The sequence below is a fragment of the Polyodon spathula genome, chromosome 2 (assembly GCF_017654505.1).
Source record: "Polyodon spathula isolate WHYD16114869_AA chromosome 2, ASM1765450v1, whole genome shotgun sequence".
Taxonomy (NCBI): domain Eukaryota; kingdom Metazoa; phylum Chordata; class Actinopteri; order Acipenseriformes; family Polyodontidae; genus Polyodon; species Polyodon spathula.
Window position 1 is genome coordinate 60,030,822 of NC_054535.1, and position 22,149 is coordinate 60,052,970.

The window sequence follows — 22,149 nt, forward strand, 5'->3', positions numbered from 1 at the left end:
TACATCTGCCAAAATAAAACAAATACTTATAACTGGAAATATTGAACCTTCCTAGTTTGAGAGGATTTCATTTTTCTTGAAATTCCTGCTATGCCATAATTCATTTCTAGATTAGATGTGGTCAAAATGTTCTTTTAAATGATGTACACGTCTATAGATCTTGTTTTTCTGTGTAAAAATGTTTTCTGTGTCTGCAAATCTAATGTGTCAAATAGGTGTCAAATACTAGAAAGCATGCAAGTACTACATGTTTGCATTCCTTTTGTATTAAATATTTTAATGCTTTTCAAAGTCTGCGAATGAGACAATGGAATTATAAAAAGTGTTTGGTATAGTATGTAACTAAGTGTGGTTAATGGGGTGAATGGCTAAATATGAAACTAAAGTGTTGCACGTGTGGAATAGGATGTGAACACACATTCCTGGGGAAGGCGGAAAGTGTGCATACACCTTCACAATGCTATTTCAAGTCTGGGAAGCTGACAGTTGATACAGCAGACAGCCCAGAGTTCAGAAGAGGCAGATTTGAATCTCAGCCAAGGTTGACAGCTCATACCTGGTTCTCTTGCTGGGGTAGCAGGCTGAGTGCATTTCTACCCTCATACAGCAGAAGTGTGTAGATACAACAGTGGTTTTCAAACACAGAAATGCTTTTGAAAGTGTGTATAACAAATAATACTCCCGCTGTCTGTGGTCAAAATTGATTATTGTCGTTCTTGCAAAGGCAATTCATTTCCTTGCTGCACAGAATTTTTGCCCACTGTTGAAATACAATGTTTACTTGCCATATGTGAAATACTGTCTGTGACCTGCTCATATTTTTCTGGCCAAGGATCATGGTCTTGTCTCTCCTTTCCTTGCTGTCTCAGTGCAGCACTCATTGATTAAGTGCTAAATTAAGATGAAGCTGTCCTCTTATTATTAGGTACAGCTTGTAAACTTGTCTTCATTCATTCAGTATGGGTTTTTAAATAGATCTGTGAGTATTTTTTAAAGCTTTAAATCTCCTTCATGCTAATTTTAAAGCAGTGCACATGCATTCTGCATTTACTCCTTAGGTAAAAAAAAAATAAAAAATTGTGTTGTAATCGACTTTATTTTTGTTTTTAACTATTTAAATATGTTGTTTATTTCAGCTTGGGCTGTAATGCAGTAACATGTTAACTAAACATCAGTTTAGAACAGTGGTCCTCAAAGTAATTTTGGTACTGGCATAAATTGATCTTACTTGGCTGTTTGCGGGAACGGTGACTATTGCATAGGATCTTATCTTACACACTGCCTTCTATATATATATACACATACACACAATGCCTTGCAAAAGTATTTAGACCCCTGACCAATTCTCTCATATTACTGAATTACAAATGGTACAGTGAAATTTCATTCTGTTTGTTATTTTATTTTTAAACACTGAAACTCAATCAATTATTGTAAGGTGATATTGGTTTTATGTTAGGAAATATTTTTAAGAAAAATAAAAAACTGAAATATCTTACTTGCATAAGTATTCAATCCCTGTGCTGTGGAAGCTCCCAGTTTGCACCAATGAAAGAAATTGCCCTAACGAGGACACAATCACCTTACCATTGGCATCCACCTGTGAACCATTAAAGTTGCTGTCACATTTTCTGGATAAAAACCCCACTGTTGAAGGATCATTGGTAAGGCTGTGAATCTGAAGGAAAATGAAGACCAAAGAGCATTCTACAGAAGTTAGAGACAAAGTAATACAAATGCACAGACTAGGGAAAGGTTACAAAATAATATCCAACTGTTTGTATATCCCAGTGAGCACAGTTGGATCAATAATCAGAAAGTGGAAGCTGCATCACACCACCCAGGCACAGCCAAGAAAAGGCCGTCCCTCAAAACTCAGCGCTCAAACAAGAAGGAGACTTGTGAGAGAAGCCAGATGTGGTAAGATGAGACCAAGATAGAGCTTTTTGGCCAAAACTCAAAGCACTATGTGTGGCGCAAACCTAACACTACCCATGCCTCAAGACACACCATCCCTACAGTGAAGTATGGTGGTGGCAGCATCATGTTGTGGGGATGCTTCTCATCAGCAGGGACTGGGCATCTTGTTACAATTGAAGGAAGAATGGATGGAGCAAAATACAGGAAAATACTGCAAGAGAATCTGCTTCAATCTGCTAAAAAACTGAAGCTTGGGAGGAAATTCACCTTTCAGCAGGAAAATGATCCCAAGCACAAGGCCAAAGCAACATTGGAGTGGCTCAAGAACAAAAAGGTGAATGTCCTACATTGACCCAGTCAAATTCCTGATATCAATCCCATTGAGAAACTATGGCATTATTTGAAAATTGCGTTCCACAAGTGTCGTCCAACCAACCTGAACAACCTGGAGCAAATCTGCCAAGAAGAATGGGCCAAAATCACTCCGACACTGTGTGCAAAGCTGGTACATACTTACCCCAAAAGACTTAAAGCTGTTATTGCAGCGAAAGGTGGCTCTACAAAATATTAATGTGTGGGGGTTGAATACTTACGCAAGCAAAATATTTCAGTTTTTTATTTTTCTGAAAATATTTCCCAACATAAAACCAATGTCACCTTACAATAATTGATTTTGAGCACTGTATATATATATATATATATATATATATATATATATATATAATGTCGCGAGAAAGCGCTCTAATAAGGCCAAGTCTCAGGTTGTAATTATGTGTGCTGAGATAGTGTCTCGCTTTGTTTCAATTTGGCAAATTTGTCAGCACTACTCTGTTTTAAAGATCGCTCATCTCCAATACAATTATTCAGAGAAAGTGGATTCGTTACTAAATCGACTACGGTGTTTCCATTGTCTGGTGAATTAAAAAAAAAAGAGAGAGAGATAGAAAATTAAATTCTACATACTGAAATGTATTATCTTTCTCAATAACAGTTGGTGAAATTCAGTGCTTACCCAGCATATTAACACCCCGCCTCTAATCACGAATGATTGGACAGCTGTCAGATCTTTCACTTTCCATTTGGCTACTCACTCGCCTTCAATTTTCATGCAAATACTGTGAACAGCCTCTGCTTGCTTATGATTGGACAGCTGCGTAAAACTTGGCAGATATTTGACTCCCCTATTGGTTAAACTTACAGTTAGTACCTGCACTTGAAACAGACACAGTTTATGTCCCACCTAGCTAACTTATGATTGGGCTACCGCAGAGACAATGCAGCCATTAAGTTGGTCGATCGCATCGCAAAAGCAATTCAGGAAAAAAAAAATGTTATATACGTACAAGCACAGCATAAGCGAGCAGCACTGTCAACAGATTGCTGTTGTGCTTTTGTTGGAAAACGTGTTTAAAGCTTTCTTTATTTTCCCACACTACAACCCGCCAGAAATGTGTTCACTACCCATAATTTAAGAACAGCTGGCAAGATCACGATGGCCTGGCTTTGCGGGCATGACTTTGAGGACCACTGGTTTAGAAAGTGCGGGTCAAAGATTACCCATAGAGCATGCCAGTGTGAAAGGGGCTTACCTCAAGTACAAGTTAAAAGTAGTGTGCTTTCCACTGAATATTCTTTTATATTTACTATCTGTGTTCTTGTGTTTTAGTTTACTTCTTTTAACATCTAATATTTAAAATATTTATTTAATTACAAAGAAACAAAAGAGAACCTCATTTAATGATACAAATGCAGTGCTACCCTGTTATAATGTGGTTGTCAAGGTCCATAATGCAATGCCTACAAGCCAAATTAATATTGTTGCGTACAGTGGAAAATGAAGGAAGTAGACACACGCAATTTTCAGGTACTCTAATCCATGGTTTATTGGGACAGTAATTAACTGGGCCACAACAAAAACAATGGTCTTGCACTCTCACAGCAGCACATTCACACAGCAGCTTGTGTCACTCAGTTTTGCCCATGTTGAGGTGGGCACCCCCTATATGCGTTCATGTCCCTGCATCCCCGGATGTCACCCACCAATGAGGCAAGCTTACCGGTTCCCTGCTAACAAACACACACACACACACACACACACACACACACACACACACACACACACACACACACAAACAAACAGTGCAAGCAAGGGAGCTTTATAAGTACTATATGTCCCTGTTTCAACTTAAATGCGTTTAAATACGGTAATGTAAAAAGAACAACAAAAAACCTCACAGTGTTTTTCTTTGAGTTTCTAGTTTATCCTAACATAATTCACGATAACATCATCAGGATCAATTAAAGTATCTGGAATGTTCACCCAACATTTGCGTGTCAAATTGCATTATGGGGGGAAATAGGAGCCACGACCTTACTGTGTTATAACCGATTCCACACTATAACATGTCACGTTATAATGGGGTAGCACTGTACGTGTTGCAATTCTCTGCAAAAAGGTACAGTACCTGTTTAATTTCTGACCCATAACACCCTTCTACTAGCACCATACATATTGTGGTTCGATGGAAAATTAAGGATTCATTCTTTCTTTGGAACCACTACCACAATTGGTTATTAAGTAAGCAATGAGACATAAGAACATAAGAAAGTTTACAAACGAGAGAAGGCCATTCGGCCCATCTTGCTCGTTTGGTTGTTAGTAGCTTATTGATCCCAGAATCTCATCAAGCAGTTTCTTGAAGGATCCCAGGGTGTCAGCTTCAACAACATTACTGGGGAGTTGATTCCAGACCTCACAATTCTCTGTGTAAAAAAGTGCCTCCTATTTTCTGTTCTGAATGCCCCTTTGTCTAATCTCCATTTGTGACCCCTGGTCCTTGTTTCTTTTTTCAGGTCAAAAAAGTCAACATTGTCAATACCTTTTAGAATTGTGAACATTTGAATTAGGTCACTGCGTAATCATCTTTGTTCAGGACTGAACAGATTCAATTCTTTTAGCCTGTCTGCATATGACATGCCTTTTAAACCTGGAATAATTCTGGTCGCTCTTCTTTGCACTCTTTCTAGAGCAGCAATATCTTTTTTATAGTGAGGTGACCAGAAATGAACACAATATTCAAGATGAGGTCTTACTAATGCATTGTACAGTTTTACCATTACTTCCCTTGATTTAAATTCAACACTTTTCACAATGTATCCGAGCATCTTGTTGGCCTTTTTTATAGCTTCCCCACATTGTCTAGATGAAGACATTTCTGAGTCAACAAAAACTCCTAGGTCTTTTTCATAGATTCCTTCTCCAATTTCAGTATCTCCCATATGATATTTAATGTACATTTTTATTTCCTGCATGCAGTACCTTACACTTTTCTTTATTAAATGCCATTTGCCATGTGTCTGCCCAGTTCTGAATCTTGTCTAGATCATTTTGAATGACCTTTGCTGCTGCAACAGTGTTTCTTCTTCCTATTTTTGTGTCGTCTGTGAATTTAACAAGTTTGCTTACTATACCAGAATCCAAATCATTAATGTAGATTAGGAATAGCAGAGGACCTAATATTGATCCCTGTAGTACTCCACTGGTTACCACACTCCATTCTGAGGTTTCTCCTCTAATCAGTACTTTCTGTTTTCTACATGTTAACCACTCCCTAATCCATGTACATGTGTTTCCTTGAATCCCTACTGCGTTCAGTTTGAGAATGAATCATTTATGCGGGACTTTGTCAAAAGCTTTCTGGACATCTAAATAAACCATGTCATATGCTTTGCAATTATCCATTATTGATGTTGCATCCTCAAAAAAATCAAGCAAGTTAGTTAGACACGATCTCCCTTTCCTAAAACCATGTTGACTGTCTCCCAGGACACTGTTACCATATAGGTAATTTTCCATTTTGGATCTTATTATAGTTTGCATATAATATAAGTCAGGCTTACTGGTTTGTAGTTACCTGGTTCAGTTTTGTTTCCCTTTTTGTGGATCGGTATTACGTTTGCAATTTTCCAGTCTGTCGGTACCTCCCCTGTGTCAAGAGACTGTTGTATGATCTTGGTTAGTGGTTTGTAAATAACTAATTTCATTTCTTTGAGTACTATTGGGAGGATCTCATCCGGCCCAGGGGATTTGTTTATTTTAAGAGCTCCTAGTCCCTTTAACACTTCTGCCTCGGGTATGCTAAAGTTATTTAAAACTGGATAGGAACTGGATGACATGTGGTGCATGTTGTCCGTATCCTCCTTTGTAAAAACTTGTGAAAAGTAATCAGTTAATATATTTGCTATTTTTTTTCCTCATCTATGATTTTGCCATTTTTATCTCTTAAACATTTAACCTCCTCTTTGAATGTTCTCTTGCTGTTGTAATATTGGAAAAACATTTTGAAATTGGTTTTAGCCACCTTAGCAATATTCATTTCTATTTCTCTCTTGGCCATTCTAACTTCTTTTTTGACTTGCATTTGCAGTTCCGTGTACTCTTTCTGTGTACTTTCTTTTTGGTCCCTTTTTAACGCTCTGTAAAGTGCCTTTTTTCGCTGAATATTTTTTTAAATTGATCTATTAAACCATTTTGGCAATTTAGTTTTACATTTAGATTTGTCTACTTTAGGGATGTAATTGTTTTGTGCTTCTAGTACTACATTTTTGAAGAACAGCCCTTTTTCTGTGGATGTTTTCTCTATTTTACTCCAATCTACTTCTGTTAGTCTCTGTTTCAAACTTTCATAGTTTGCTTTTCTAAAATTGTAAACCTTGGCTTTAGTCATTACTTTTGGGGTTTTAAAAAGCACTTCAAATGAGACCATGTTGTGGTCTGAGTTTGCTAGTGGTTCTCTGACCTCTGTTTTAGTTATTCTGTCTTCGTTATTTGAAAAGACTAAATCAAGGCATGCCTCCCCTCTAGTTGGTGCCTTGACAAATTGTGTTAGGAAGCAGTCATTTGTCATTTCCACCATTTCAATTTCATCCGTCCTGCTTCCCACTGGGTTTTCCCATTTTATATGGGGGAAGTTGAAATCCCCCATTAGTATGGCTTCTCCTTTGCTACATGCATTTCTAATGTCATTGTATAACAGATTATTTTGCTTATCGTCTGAATCTGGTGGTCTATAACATGCTGCTATTATTATGCCCTTTGAATTTTTGTCCGTTATTCTGACCCATATTGAATCGGCTTTATTTTCTTTGTCCAGGTTTAACACCTGGGCTTCAAGACTGTTTCTTATGTATAGCGCTACCCCTCCTCCTCTTCTGTCCTGCCTGTCTTTCCTATAGAGTGTATACCCACAAATATTATATTCGTCCCCATCACTCTCAGACAACCACGTTTCTGTAACACCTATCACATCCTAGTTACTTGTTAGTGCAGTAGCTTCAAGTGAGAAGACATGGGTAGTACTGATGCAATACATGCCTCAGGTGCGTTGTGAGCCATCAATCACCTAAGTTTTAAGATTTCTTTTACCAGTTACTGCTGTCTAATTGTTGTTTGTATTGTCCACGGAATCTTGCAAGTCATTAGTATTGTACTTATAAGTACACTTTTAAAAGTGATCACTGCTTATGCTGTTTAGTTAACAGAATGTAATCTCAGCAAAAAATATAATGAAAGAACAGTCACAGAAATAAGTAAAGGGAAAATGTGAAAAAATATGATTAATAGAACTGTTTTCATTCCATGCTGATACAGTAGTACAACAGATAATATATCTATCTACAAATCCATAGTACTTCTGTTTAGAATGTTACTTTTAGATTAAGTCCAATGTTAATCCCCAAGAACATACAGTTAGGATGTGTCCTTGCCATCTATCAAGAGAATAGTAAAATAATTTGCAATCACCTTATATTGGATTCACCTTATATTTGATTCTAGAAAACGTGTTCACCTTTACAAGTTGTTTTTTTTTTTTTTTAATTATTATTATTATTAATTTGTTATGTTGTACAGGCCAAATGTATGGAAAATCATTTGGTCTGTACCTTTTTAAAAGCATCCATAAAAAGTGCTCTCTTTCCTACTTTCACCTGAAGAAGAGACATTTGAGGTCTTGAAAGCTTGTGATTAATTATGATTTAGTTAGTCTAATAAAAAGTATCACATCTCCTTCTCTTTGTCTGCCAATGTTTGTTGAAAGAGATCTCCTTTTGAAATTATTATGTGTTACTCGTTTAGAAGTTAATTGGGCTGTATTTCAGAAAAAAAAAAACATATCCATGTGTTATGTATACATTTTGTTGAGCAGCTCTGTATCTTTACTGTACACACAAACTAAATGTATTAGGACTCAACCGTTCTAATTTCTGTGGTCCAGTAGCTTTTTTGTGTGGCTTAATCCTAAAAATATCTGCTTATTAATGTTTTGGGGTTTTTTTTGTTCTTTTTTTCAGCAAACCTCTTGGATAACATGCTGCTGAGGAGTTCAGGGAAGCTCAATTTGGAGAACAGAAAGGAGGATGGCGAGAGCAATGTAGCTGTACCACCTAAGCAGCTCCTGTTGTGTTATTGCCATCATCACTGTCCTGAAGACTCGAATAACAACACATGCGGGTGAGATCAGGATCTGCTTGTTAAGTAGCAGATTGATGATTGTTGTGATACTGAATGCACCTGGACCATCCACACAAATAGCATATGTTGTGTTGAGAATATTATTTTGATTATCCTGCTGGGGGACAGAATATCCATTTTGCAATCTGATGTTGACAAAGGATTAAGTTTAAGGTTTGAGGTGTTTTAGGTTAGGGTTAGGGTTCTGTGTAGATTCTCCTGGAAGTAGTCATGTGCTGTTAAGAGACATTCAAAGCTATTAAAGTTGTATTTAGTATCAAAGTCTGAACTTTTTCTCACTCTTTTTTGGCAGTAGTTTCAGGTTGTGTGTGTTTCCATGTAGTTTTCTTTTAGACAGAGAAATTCTAGATCCAAATGCAAATAACCTAATTTGTCCCCGCTGATAATTCGTCCCTCCTTAAAATGACAATGATCTCTTTTTTCGATGTATGTTTCCAATAATTACACTGCAGCCTACTTCAGGGTTTGTGCACAGAGCATGCACAATTACTAATGTAACAAGAGGGTAGAAATAAAAGAAAAAGTCAAAAGAAAAAAGTAATTGAAAAACTTTTCATGTCCAAGTGGGAAAGGCATGGGAGAGAGGGGTCTTAGCAGGGAGCAATTACTGAATGGCTGGATGTGAATGTGATTGTGGCGGTTATCTTGGGTGTTTACTGGGCTTTGTAGTGGCCACGGGGGTTTACAAATACCTTTGTTCATTAGCTGCCTTAGTCTTTTATTTGCTCCCAGTTCCTGTTCCCTTTTTCTTATTCATTTATTAAACACTGGTTTCAGACATGTTGTAAAAAAATAAATAAATCTGACATGCTCCGCCTCATTTATACACACAGGGGTTGTATTGTTACATTAATCTACAGGCTAATGAAACCTCAATCTCATCACGCTCAACAGATGCCACGTTACAAGTGCAACAGTGGCAGAAAAAGCTTAACTGTAGTTAGCCTACTACAACTAATATATATATATATATATATATATATATACTATATATATTATATATATATAATATATATATATATATTATATATATATATTATATAATGACTTAACAACGTGCATCCCCGCCCCCACGTAACGGCCCCTGTCGGGGACGAATTGTCATGGATGTCTACAGAGTCAGAGAATGTTACAAATAGGAGCCAAAATGTAGAGTAGGTCCAAAGTATATACAGTATACGCATACATACATAATATATACACATTTTCCTACAGAACCGTAGCTTCAGCAATTCTGATACTTCTACGAATGGAGCTAAAATACCAGCACTTTAGTTTAATGATATAAAAATGATCCGGTCAAAATGTTTAGTACACTACATTTCTTAAATATTGGTAGTAAATTTACGATAGGTTATCCTACTCGTCCGCATTTCCCACTACATATAATAATAATAACAATAATAATAATATCGGTCTCACTCGGCCATTGAATGGTTTTCTCTGCTTTTTCTGGAGAAAAAACTACTAGAGACCTGTGCTTTATGTCTTTTTGATGATGTCAGAGAGGGTCCAACATCAGACTGGAAAGGGAAAATTGTAATGTCAGACTTGGACCAACATAAGACTGCAAATGATTAAAAGGCACTGCATAGCAAAAGGTGGTGCAGGGGCTATGTGTATTTTTCAGATCCACCCTTTCTTTTTTTTCCGGCTTCTCTCAGCTCCTGTCGGTCTCACTTGGCCATTGAAAGGTTTTCTCGGCTTTTTCCAGAGAAAAAATGACTAGAGACCTGTACTTAACGTTTTTTTGATGATTTCGGACCTGATCTGCCATAGGACCGTAGGGCTAAAGACCTGAATCTTATAAATGATATGTAACATTTAAACAAATTGCTGTAATAATTTTATATTACACTCATTGTGTGCACTACAGCATGTTGCTAGTTATGGCCCGCTGCAGCCTTGTGCCCCGCATGAAGCCAGCAGCTCGAGTCGCTCCTTCCAGGGATCCAGCAACATAAATTGACTGACTGTGCTCTCCCCCCAGGCTGTGTACCTCCGTCTGGAGCTTATTTTATTTCTCGTTTTTGCTTTTTAGCACTATATGAGACATTTTATATTATTTGTTTAATTGTTTAATTACTTTTTTTTGTTGCAGAAGTTTTTTCTCATTGTATTTTTACAGATACTACACACAGGCCTGTCTGCAATGTGGTGCTCAGCAGCACTGTGCAGGACCGAGATATTCTCTTCGGTTTGTTGTTGCTCGCAATTACAACGATAGTATCTTAATGCCGATTTGGTGACAGGTTTTTAGCATCACCATTCTGAAGGCTGTTAGTCCATTCTAACAAGCAGGCTTCTGTTAGTCTTGTGTTGGTACTGAGTAGTTTTGCCAGTGGCTTTTACAGATGGGCATCTTTGTACTGTTCCACCTGCGAGGACTGAGAACTGGTGGAGCCGCACCAAACGATGCCAAGGTTATCAACCTGCTTTTGCTTCCGACTCAGTACCAAACCAGGACTGAGGATATCACACCACTACCAGTACCGTTCCGGTACCGACCTTGTGTTAAAGCCACCGAACTAGTACCGAACCGACCGCCGTCATCCTGGTACCGTCCTTGTACTAGTGCCAAATCCACTCGGTACCGACTGCTTCCCAAGCGACTATAATAGGCAATAATAAGAGGCTATAATAGGTTCCACGGCCTGCGCAGAGACAGAAGCCACAGGACAAGCCACTGGTGAAGCAGCAGCCCTAGGATTCTGCTGCCACAGGCCCAGGGCCCTTTCTCAGGGAGCCATCTGGGCTATTGATATCAGTGCACCACAGACATCTGGATGATTACTACCGTTCAGACTGGCTATTCTCTGCAATTCAAGCATCGTCTCCCTCCCTTTTGGGCCATGACAACGATATCAGTCACGGACCCACAGGGCACCCCTGGGTGTCTCAGGAGGTAGTGTCTCTGCTGCAAAAATGGGCTATTCGCCAGATAGACCCCCTCCAGTTGTAGGAAGGGTTCTACTCCAGGTACTTCCTAGTGCCCAAGCGGGATGGTGGCTTCGGACATATCCTCGACCTTAGACAGGTCAACCCGTATCTGAGCCGAAGGAGGTTTAAAATGTTGACAATGGAACAGCTGTTGCAGTCAATCAGGCCAGGTGACTGGTTCACCATGGAGTACTTCAAAGATGCCTATTTCCACATCCCCATAAAACCAGTGCACAGGAAGTACCTACAGTTTGCCATTCAGAGTTCCGTGTCTTGCCATTTGGCACTTCCTAGCTCCACATCCTTTGATGAAGTGCATGCAACTTATCTTGGCCACATGGAGACTCAAAAGCATCAGTGTGCTCAATTATTGGGATGACTGGCTAATTTGTGCTCAGTCACCAGCACAGGAAGAGCTGCACACAGGACTTGTCACCGGCCACCTTCAACAGTTGGGCCTTATGGTCAATTATGCCAGCTCACACCTTCCCAGACCACCTCCTATCTTGTCATGTGCTTGGACTGCAAGCAGACAATAGTCGTCTGTTTGGAGATCTTTCAGCTCAACAGAGTGCTCACGGTAGTAACGTTCTGGAAACCTCTGGGCCTGATGGCAGCAACTTCCCAGACCCTTCCATTGGGTCTCCTACACATGAGCCCTCTGCGGGCCTGCTTCAACAGCAACATTTTTTCTGTAGTTTGAGTAACTGTACGGCATAGTTTGGCTTACTTCAGAAAGCCCCTTATTAGGTTTGATATTATGCTCAAGGACATCTGTTTATCGCATGCACTACTCAAAGCAACATGTGATCTATAAATGGATCTATTGCAATAACTTTGCTCCTATCTGATAGGACTGACGGCTACTGTTTCACAATGATTGAAGAAGACGAATCTGGGATTCCTATGGTAACTTCAGGTTGCCTTGGATGGGAAGGCTCTGACTTTCAGTGCCGGGTAAGTACCAATAGTACACTGTAAATGTATGGTATCCAGGTTATTTTCACATTTAGTAAAGGGATCCTTCCAAATGCAATAGAAATTATTAATTCTTCTGGCATGTATGTATGTATCGCTAAGAACTGACATGATGAGTATGAGAGGTTGTATCTTTAAAGTGCAATTCCACATTTGCTTGAACCAGAATGAACCAATTGTAGTACATATTAAAAATCTCAGCAATTCTTACAGATATACAGACAAAAGACCTTGCTGCCTACCCATTTCATGACTTGCAGCAAGGGAAAAGGGAACTGAGTATATACAGCCACAGACAAAAATTAAATGTGACTGCCCAAATATACAGGATCCTAACTATTAACTATTTTGCTAATACATGGGAGGACATTATTATAGGGTAAGCTAAACATACATTCAAATTTCCCTTTAAAGCTTGTAAAAATACTCCTGCAAGGATTTTTAAGTGTATGTATGTGTGTGTGTGTGTGTGTGTGTATATATATATATATATATATATATATATATATATATATATATATATATATATATATATATACACATAAACAAATATCTGTATTTCATTTTTAGGACACACCAAAATTCCATCAAAGAAGAGCAATCGAATGCTGTATAGATGAAAATTATTGCAATAAAAACCTCCATCCTACCCTGCCACCTCAAAAAACTCCAAGTAAGAGAAATTGCCTATAGTCTTTGGAAAATACCATTGCATTTGCATTCAAACAGGCCCTTGATCGGACTGCCACAATACAGTCTGCATCATTTTAACATCTTAAATGGTAAACATAGCAGTGTGCATAGATGTTTTGCTGAAACACTAACCACTATAGTTATAAAATGTATTTAACATTAGGGGTTGTTGATCCTGTATATTTCTACTAATAGTATTCAAACTAATCATTTTTCTGTAAACTAAGCTATGACAAGTGAGAGTTGTGGGTTTGATATGAATCACTTTTTGACAAGGCATCTTCTCCATTGTCCATGCAACTAATGTAGTTCTACAATTTATATGTTGGTTTAGCATTTGCCAACCCCTGCCCTTGTATTAATGGTTCCTAATGCACTGATTGGCTTCTGTTGTTCTAAGTGTTATATGCACGAAGGGCTGTACACAGATACTGTCTTCCCTTAGGTAGGATGAAATTGGGTAAAGAGAGAATTGAAAGTTGGTATTGGATGCTTAAGGATATTGCAGCATTAAGTTTGTTAGCTCAAAGGCATTGGCAGAGTCAAACACCCATTTCCTGTAGGAGTGTGTACCGGTTCTAATTTCAGAAGCTAACATTCTGTATTTTTGCTGTAATCTTTAGTCCTCACTAAATTTGACCATATCTGCATATTTCATTTTTCTAAAAATATTTTGTCAACATCTTTTTCACCGCAAGTTTGAGCAAAAAGGAACTTGTCAGGATCATTACCAAACCCCCTGCCAAATGCCAAATACTAGTGTGAGCAGTATACATCTTATTGTTTCTGCAACATCCTACTTTCTTGAGGCACACAGAAATGGTTTTTGACAACAGAATAAATGCAAATCCTAAAGCATTCAGACGAGCAACTTATAAAACATGAAAATAAAGATGACCACAGAAATATAATCAGATAAGCTATTAGTAATATGATTTAATATGTAGATGGCATAATAATCCCTTTAAAACAGATTTAACAATGCAGGTGTACACCAAACTGGGTTCACTTTCAAGTACAAAATGTAACATTAGGTTATTAACATAACCTTGGTTCCCTGAAATAGAAATGTAACCATTACCGAAATGGGTGTTTACCTCCTAAAGACCCGCAACCTGAATAAGATCTATCAACACTGTTCAGCCGAGCCTCTTGTGACACAGTCATGCTGTCATATGTGCACAAATCTCGCAAAATTTTTCATTCAAAGTCCACTGCAATCATGGACTCAGCTTGAAGGTTAATATTTACATTTCTATTTCATGGAACAAGTGCTATGGTAATAACCTAAAGTTCCTATGGCAAAGTGGTGAGTGGTACATGCAGGTGCAGGGGTGATGCAGTGCAGTAATGAAACATAGAAAGTTATAATCCAGTTTAGAACGGTATTTAATAGTATCCAGGTCCGGTGATCAAACAATAATCCCCCAGCAATACACACCAATGTGTAAAGCACGACAGGAAACAATAATAACTGGTTTTGCAAACCAAATAATAGTACACATTATCCACCCCACAATACAATACAATACACCAGTCCAGATGTAGTGTTGGTGGTGGGTGATAACAATTTAAACAGTAACTGTAGTGTAGTGTTGTTCCGGTTAGGGCTGGCCCAAGGCAACAGCTCCGGAGACGTGTTAGCCATCTAGTGAATTTATAAAACAAAAGACAATTACTAACAGTGACAAACAAACAAAACACTCACGAATACTGCTCCATATAATTCACAGGGGATCTCTCCCGGTCCTTCCAGTTTCGTATCCGCTCTGAAACCAAGCGAAGGAAAAGATTTACGATTCTCCTGCCCCTTTATGCTATCAAGCATAACCTCTTGGTAAGCAATTGCAGCTGTCTTTATTGCCTGCAGCTGCTGTCTCGTTTACGTTCCGGGTCAATACGTTCCTTCAACGTAGTCTCGCCTTCCAAGCTGACCGACTTCCCAACCCAGGAAATGAACTGTCAGGCCAGCCTGTCCAAAGATTTCCCCTTTCGCTACTTAGCGTCCTCGCAGGTCGGGAGGGAGATTTATAACCAGAACTCATTATATTTCTGTCACAGTTCCCTTTCAAGTACGAAATCTAACTATTACTAAATGGGTCTGTATACCCAAGCCATTGCAAGGGCAAGATCGCTGCATGACCGGTATGCAACAAAGCTAATCTGACTCTGCCTTGTGCATTACCATTCGGAACCCGAGTAACAAGTAGCTAGGGCTAAACAACTGAAGGAGACACTCACCTCTATGCCTGTGTTGTAAAGGTCAACTGAGAAGCTGCCCTTAACACTCTAGTTCCAAAACCAGGGTTTTGAAGATCCATGACATTAAGTCTGTATAACCTAGTAAAGGTATGGGGAGTAGCCCACACTGCTGCACTGCAAGTGTCCTTGACATATGCACACTGGAATAAAGCTTACAAAGTTGCTATACCCCTGGTGGAATGGGCAGTGAGCTTTCTGTAGGAGGCAAGTTGGCCAGCTCATAGTCAGTCCTGCTTGTGTCTGCTGTCCATTTAGACAGCCTCTGCTTAGACAGGGCTTGACCACGGGACTTCGCAGACAAAACAATGTTTGGACTGCCTCCAACATTTCATCCTGTCAACATAATATGCCAGGTCCGAATTGGGCCGAGCATATGGAGCTGCCACTCCCTGTCAGACTGGAAAGGAGGTGGATGGAAATCTTCCAATTCCACAGACTGGTTGACATGCAACACAGAAATAGTCTTCGGCAAGAAGACAGGATTGGTTGGGAGCGTGACCTTTGTACTGACCTTGGTAAAAAATTAAGCAGACTTTAGCAATAGAGAATCTGCATTTCACGCACCTGCTTTGCAGAGGTGATAGCAAGCAAGAAAGCTGCTTTAAATGATAACAAACAGGGGCTCAAACAGAGACTTCATGAATGCATTAAACACCATATTTATCCAGTGAGGGACAATGTCCTTCATAGGTGGCTGAAGCTGCCGAGCCCCTTTAAAAATTGCCCCATCATCAAGTGAGCTCCTGGGGAGACTGAGCCAATCTTGACGTGGCAAGCTGAAATAGCTACCAAATAGACCTTTAATGTGGCAGTGGATTTCCCCTTGTCAAATAGATTCTGTAAAAATTGCAGTATTACTGCCATGGGACAAGTTGTACGGTCGAATCACAAGGCAGACACCACATTTGGAAGACGCTCCACTTGTATCCATAGTGGGAATGCGTGGATGCTGCTCTGGCATTCTATAAGGTGTCAATAACCCTGTTGGAAAGAGGCATTATGGCCTCCATGGTGAGCAGCCGTGGGCCGGTCCTGCTAATTGGCTGTGTCGGTCCTTGAGGCTGCTAAGCTGTAGAGCCACTGCGGGACTGAATGGGACTGAAATGCCCTGGAGTGATCGGGGTATCCAACATTGGTGCTTTATCCCCTTCAGGCACAGGTTTTTGTTCACCAGGCGCAGCTCATGTAGCTATTGTGGCGAGGGCCTGTGGCTTGTGGAAAGGGGTTGCAGCAACTGTGACTAGTAGGATAGTTCCCTAACCTTGCACCAAACGTGAAGCTGTGTAGACCTTCTTCAGGATCACCTCAGAAACCCGACATTGCTTGTTAGAGCCAAATTAGACATCTGGACCAAGACAGCAATGGACACCTCAAAAAAAAATGGGCTAGGCCCCGCTTGTCCATGTCATGTACCCAATATAGGGTGTCCATTGTGTGGGAAACAGCAGGAGCTGTTGGTGGATTGTCTTAGGATTGGATCTCATGGAGGGAACTGGGGGTTTATGGGAGAGGCAGTAGGCTCCTCATCAAAGATGGATTGCCTTGTTTACCCTGCTGTTCGCCAGGGCACTTACAATGTTGAAGTTCCCTGAGTAGTGGCATGAGCTCTGCCTACAAAGACAGTTTTAATGCTGGGGACGTGTTGTCAGAAGGGAACATCAGACTGGTGGTGCTGAGCGCTCCTGTAGCAACTGCTTAAGGACTGCGCCTTTTGTAGTGGACCATAATCACAAATCGCTTTACAGATGTAGGCTGTGAACTGTGCATTATATGCAGAGTCACTTACAATAGGACATTGATTTAACATCTCATCCGCAGGATGGAACATTAGATGACTTGTTCAGGGTCAAACAGTGAGTCAGTCAGTGGCAGAGGTGGGATTTAAACCAGTGACCTTTTGGTTACAAGCCCTGAACTTTAACCACTGGACCACACTGCCTCCAATGAACATACATTTTCAGAAAGTAGCAATTACTGGTTAAAACTGCAATGCCTAATATAGGGCCAAAGGAGGGTTTAGTCCTGTTAAGTAAACTAGAGGTAACATTAACTTTAATCAGTAACCCTTCTTTTTGTAATATCTTACTTGTGCCAGGTTTGTACATTTGTTTGTTCTAAGAAGCATTTATCCTCGTTCAGACTGATGGGTAATGACATTTTAAACTGTTACGAACCACAGATTTTACAATGAAGTGAGTGGCTTACAGAAAATGCTGACCTGTTAATAAACCATGAAACAGAGCCTTCAGCCTGGCTTGTCAGCCCTATCTATCATAAAAAGACAGCTTTCTTCTGTGGCTTCTATAGTTACAGCCCCCTGCATACACATTGATGGCACAGATATCCATTCATCTGCCATTCACAAAACAATAGCCAGAAAATATTTTTTGTTTGACACACCACATCAATATTTAAGACTGCTGTCACTCATTTTGGTGTTTATATTACCAATGGCTAGGGAGCATTAAAGACCGGAGCATTAAAAACTGTGCCAGTGTGGCTTCTTGTTTGAAGCGATACACAAATACAATTTTGTGGTGGTGTTGGTAGTGGTGTGGAGGGGGGTTATCTGTCTTTTACAGAAAGTGCATGATAGTAAGAGAAGATTCCCTCAGAAACCTACAGCTCTCTGGGTTTTCATTCGTCGTAGGTCTGAAACACAATAGCACTATTTCAGGAGGGATATCGATATGGATAGAATTCTCACCCTATTCAGCACCAACACTGTCGGATCAGTGTTGGTGGCAGGGATACAAATCTCAGGAGTGTGAAAAAGGATCATGAAAAGGCAACTGGGCTTTGTGAATGCCACCATCTCTTTTAGGAAGTGTTACTTTATAGCTGGCAATGCTAGTTTGCCATCTTGTTTCAAAAGCTTATTGCAGACTTTCTGAAGATATTCATGTAGCTCCTAGTTTGTACTGTTTAGAGAAAGGACTAACATTATATGTTAAATATATTGCATTTTTCCCAAATCCAACAAATCTGTATAGAAAATGAGTTCATGCTCAGCCCTAGTTTTCAGTCTTATGGATATGTAATGGATATATTTTACCAAAGGATAAAATCTTCCTTACAATCTACTGTATAACACGGAAACGGACAGTACAATAATTGGATACAACACATAAGATAGATTGATTAGACATTATATTAATACTCTAATTATTGTGAACTAGTGATGAGGTTTATGGGTAATAGCACAGACATTCTCCAGTGCTTAAAAATATTTCCTAGCATGATGAAGCAATAGAGATTATTCCAAGGAAATCACCCTTCTAAGTGTTCCTAAACATATTTGTCTTTTTTTCATAGATTATGTTGATGGAAATATTCACCATATGGCCCTGCTGATCTCAGTGACTGTCTGCAGCATAATTTTGGCTCTGTTCATCATATTCTGTTACTTCAGGTCAGTATAAAGCTCCAACAGTCCTTAAAGTTAAAAACACACCTGTTTAAAGCACGGAAAATATATATATTTTTGTATGTTTGCCACACTCTAGAAAAGCACATTCCAGTTCTAACTTAAAGGCCCTCTGTTAGAGTATTACTTATACAAGGCTACTGTGTCTTGGCTCAGCTCTCAACTATATGTAATCCTTGTAAAACCACTTTCTATATAACAGGCCCCTCTCTGTTAATGACTTGAAATGCTTTACACCTGTGTGTCTTAAAAGTAATAAATAATTGGTCAACTTTTTTTGTTAACCCTCAGTTAACTGTTAACAAACAGAATCGCTAACAGTTCAGAGAGCAGACAATAGACAGATTCATTTTAAACAACAAGAAACTTGTGAAGTGCCTAAACCTTTTCTTTTTTTGCTTTGTCCTTTGAATTCTCATCTTATTGGACATTTACCAGTATGTTTGTGCTAGTTAACTTGATGGGTGGAGACAGTTTAGTTTTAAAAGCGCTACAATGGACCACAGACTTGAAATTCAATTGTAGCAACATCTATTACCTGTATTCACCAACTCAATAAAAACACACACACAAAAAATGTGATTCCATATTGTTGTTGACACACAGTATATTGGCAATATAACTCTGTACCACCCTCATTGTGTTTTATTATATGATCATGCATAGCTGTTATTTTGAGAAAACACTGCATATGTCTAGAGATGATTTAACAACTATAGCTAGATTCACAAAGCTTTTCACTACAAATCGTCATTAACTTGAAGTTGTTTCTTATTAGTTTTATAATCATAAAAAAATCCTTTCAGCTAAAAAAAATGTGCCTGTACGGATTTAGAGTAAAAAGCGCCACAATAAGCATGTTTCAATAGGCTCTGATATGATTATTTTTTAACCCATTCAGAATTGGGGTCATCTTGTTAATATACTTTTTCAATGTATGTAATGTTGTTTCTCTTTCAGGTATAAGAGGCAAGAGTCTAGGCCTCATTACAGCATTGGACTTGAGCAAGACGAAACGTATATTCCTCCAGGGGAATCTCTGAAAGACCTCATTGAACTGTCTCAGAGCTCAGGCAGTGGATCTGGTCTCCCTCTACTGGTAAAACCTGGTTACTTTCATTCATTGTTCGCTTTTAGCATTGTTACTTTCGTACTGTATGTACCCTCTCTATTACGCTTAGTGTTATCGTATTGTTTGAGAAGTCTTTGTTATTAAAAAATTAAATAAATCATACATACATACATATGTGTTTATTAAGAATGCAAACAGAGTTAGGATTGATGTGCATGTTGAAAGGAGTATAACCTATCATATGGTAATCAGTTAGCACATGCAATTCAATAGACAGACCATACAGTAACAGTTTACTAACACACTGTATCAAAGTATTCATGTCACTTAGGAGAAAACACTCTTGTGCAGTGTATCGTCATATATATATTATATATATATAGATATATAGATATCCTATATTGTATATATAATACTATATATATCTATATATTATATATATATATACTACCTTCTAGTCTTAGCACATCGTTACCCATGACTACTGACGTAACACAAGTTCAGAAACTGTGCTGTTAAATCCGGTTCACTTACAAGAAAGTTGATGTGCCAATTTTTTTTTTTCAATACATTTATAAGGACTATGCTAGACATATTCTTTTCTTAAGTAGATTGCTTTGAAATAATCATATATCTGTATTTTAAACTTTCCTCCATTAAACTTTATTTCCTTCAACATTTTAACCTTCCAACATGATTAAAACGGGTCACCACATGACCACATAGAGGCAGTGTGTGTGTGTGTGTGTGTGTGTGTGTGTGTGTGTTTTAAAGAGACTTATTTATTAAAAAGACACATTTTGAGAAAACATGACAAGACCTTGTCAAGCACTCAAAAGGTTCTTTCCAGCTTACATGAACAAAGCTGCATGTGTCTACAAAACCAAAAACAAATTCTGATTCCATAAGATATTTTTTAATATTCAGTTTAATTTTGTATGTAACCTGATATCAAATTCAGCTTTCTTTAATTAAATGTGTACATTCTATTTATAAAAGTATGGTAACAGCTATAAAACATGCACTCCAAGGTCTTCAGTATTGCATCTGTGTAATAAAACTAATTTGTGCTGAGAAAATGACTAAGCAGTATGTAACCCATTATAAAACATTATGCATAAATTGAATTTGTAAATCTAATTTGTAAGCATCCCTGTCCTGTGTCAATTTAAGTACACTAGCTTTGGATTAGTTGACAGGCAAGAAATGGATTGCAAATATAAGTTAATGTGCCTATTTCCTCTGGCAGAGTTCTCTATTCAAAACTAACATGTACATTTAACCATTCACTCCCTATTAGGTTCAAAGGACAATCGCAAAACAGATTCAAATGGTGAAGCAGATTGGTAAAGGTCGCTATGGAGAGGTGTGGATGGGGAAGTGGAGGGGAGAGAAGGTGGCTGTCAAAGTGTTCTTCACCACTGAGGAGGCCAGCTGGTTCCGAGAGACTGAGATCTATCAGACTGTACTCATGAGGCATGAAAACATTTTAGGTGAGACAAAGAGAGAGAAAGTGACTATGTATTTCTATTACATTCAAGATGGTATTCAGCCCCCACAATTGTTATTGCCTGACATGCAATGAAGCCTGAATTAACTGGTAAGAACATAAGAACATAAGAAAGTTTACAAACGAGAGGAGGCCATTTGGCCCATCTTGCTCATTTGGTTGTTAGTAGCTTATTGATCCCAGAATCTCATCAAGCAGCTTCTTGAAGGATCCCAGGGTGTCAGCTTCAACAACATTACTGGGGAGTTGATTCCAGACCCTCACAATTCTCTGTGTAAAAAAGTGCCTCCTATTTTCTGTTCTGAATGTCCCTTTGTCTAATCTCCATTTGTGACCCCTGGTCCTTGTTTCTTTTTTCAGGATGAAAAAGTCCCTTGGGTCGACATTGTCAATACCTTTTAGAATTTTGAATGCTTGAATTAGGTCGCCACGTAGTCTTCTTTGTTCAGGACTGAACAGATTAAATTCTTTTAGCCTGTCTGCATATGACATGCCTTTTAAGCCCGGAATAATTCTGGTTGCTCTTCTTTGCACTCTTTCTAGAGCAGCAATATCTTTTTTTATAGTGAGGTGACCAGAACTGCACACAATATTCAAGATGAGGTCTTACTAGTGCATTGTACAGTTTTAACATTACTTCCCTTGATTTAAATTCAACACTTTTCACAATGTATCCAAGCATCTTGTTAGCCTTTTTTATAGCTTCCCCACATTGTCTAGATGAAGACATTTCTGAGTCAACAAAAACTCCTAGGTCTTTTTCATAGATTCTTTCTCCAATTTCAGTATCTCCCGTATGATATTTATAATGCACA

General features: G+C 38.7%; 1 protein-coding gene across 2 annotated transcripts in view; it reads left to right on the forward strand.

Annotated features, from left to right (window-relative positions):
* LOC121298854 (bone morphogenetic protein receptor type-1B) overlaps positions 1-22,149 on the forward strand; it is a 77,804-nt gene that overhangs the window by 34,705 nt on the left and 20,950 nt on the right. For both annotated transcript variants that reach the window (XM_041226109.1, XM_041226118.1), the window contains exons 2-7: positions 8,272-8,431; positions 12,247-12,349; positions 12,941-13,043; positions 18,641-18,737; positions 19,713-19,851; positions 21,125-21,317. In XM_041226109.1, the coding sequence (XP_041082043.1) occupies positions 8,272-8,431; positions 12,247-12,349; positions 12,941-13,043; positions 18,641-18,737; positions 19,713-19,851; positions 21,125-21,317 (795 nt within the window). The remainder of the gene's footprint in view (positions 1-8,271; positions 8,432-12,246; positions 12,350-12,940; positions 13,044-18,640; positions 18,738-19,712; positions 19,852-21,124; positions 21,318-22,149) is intronic.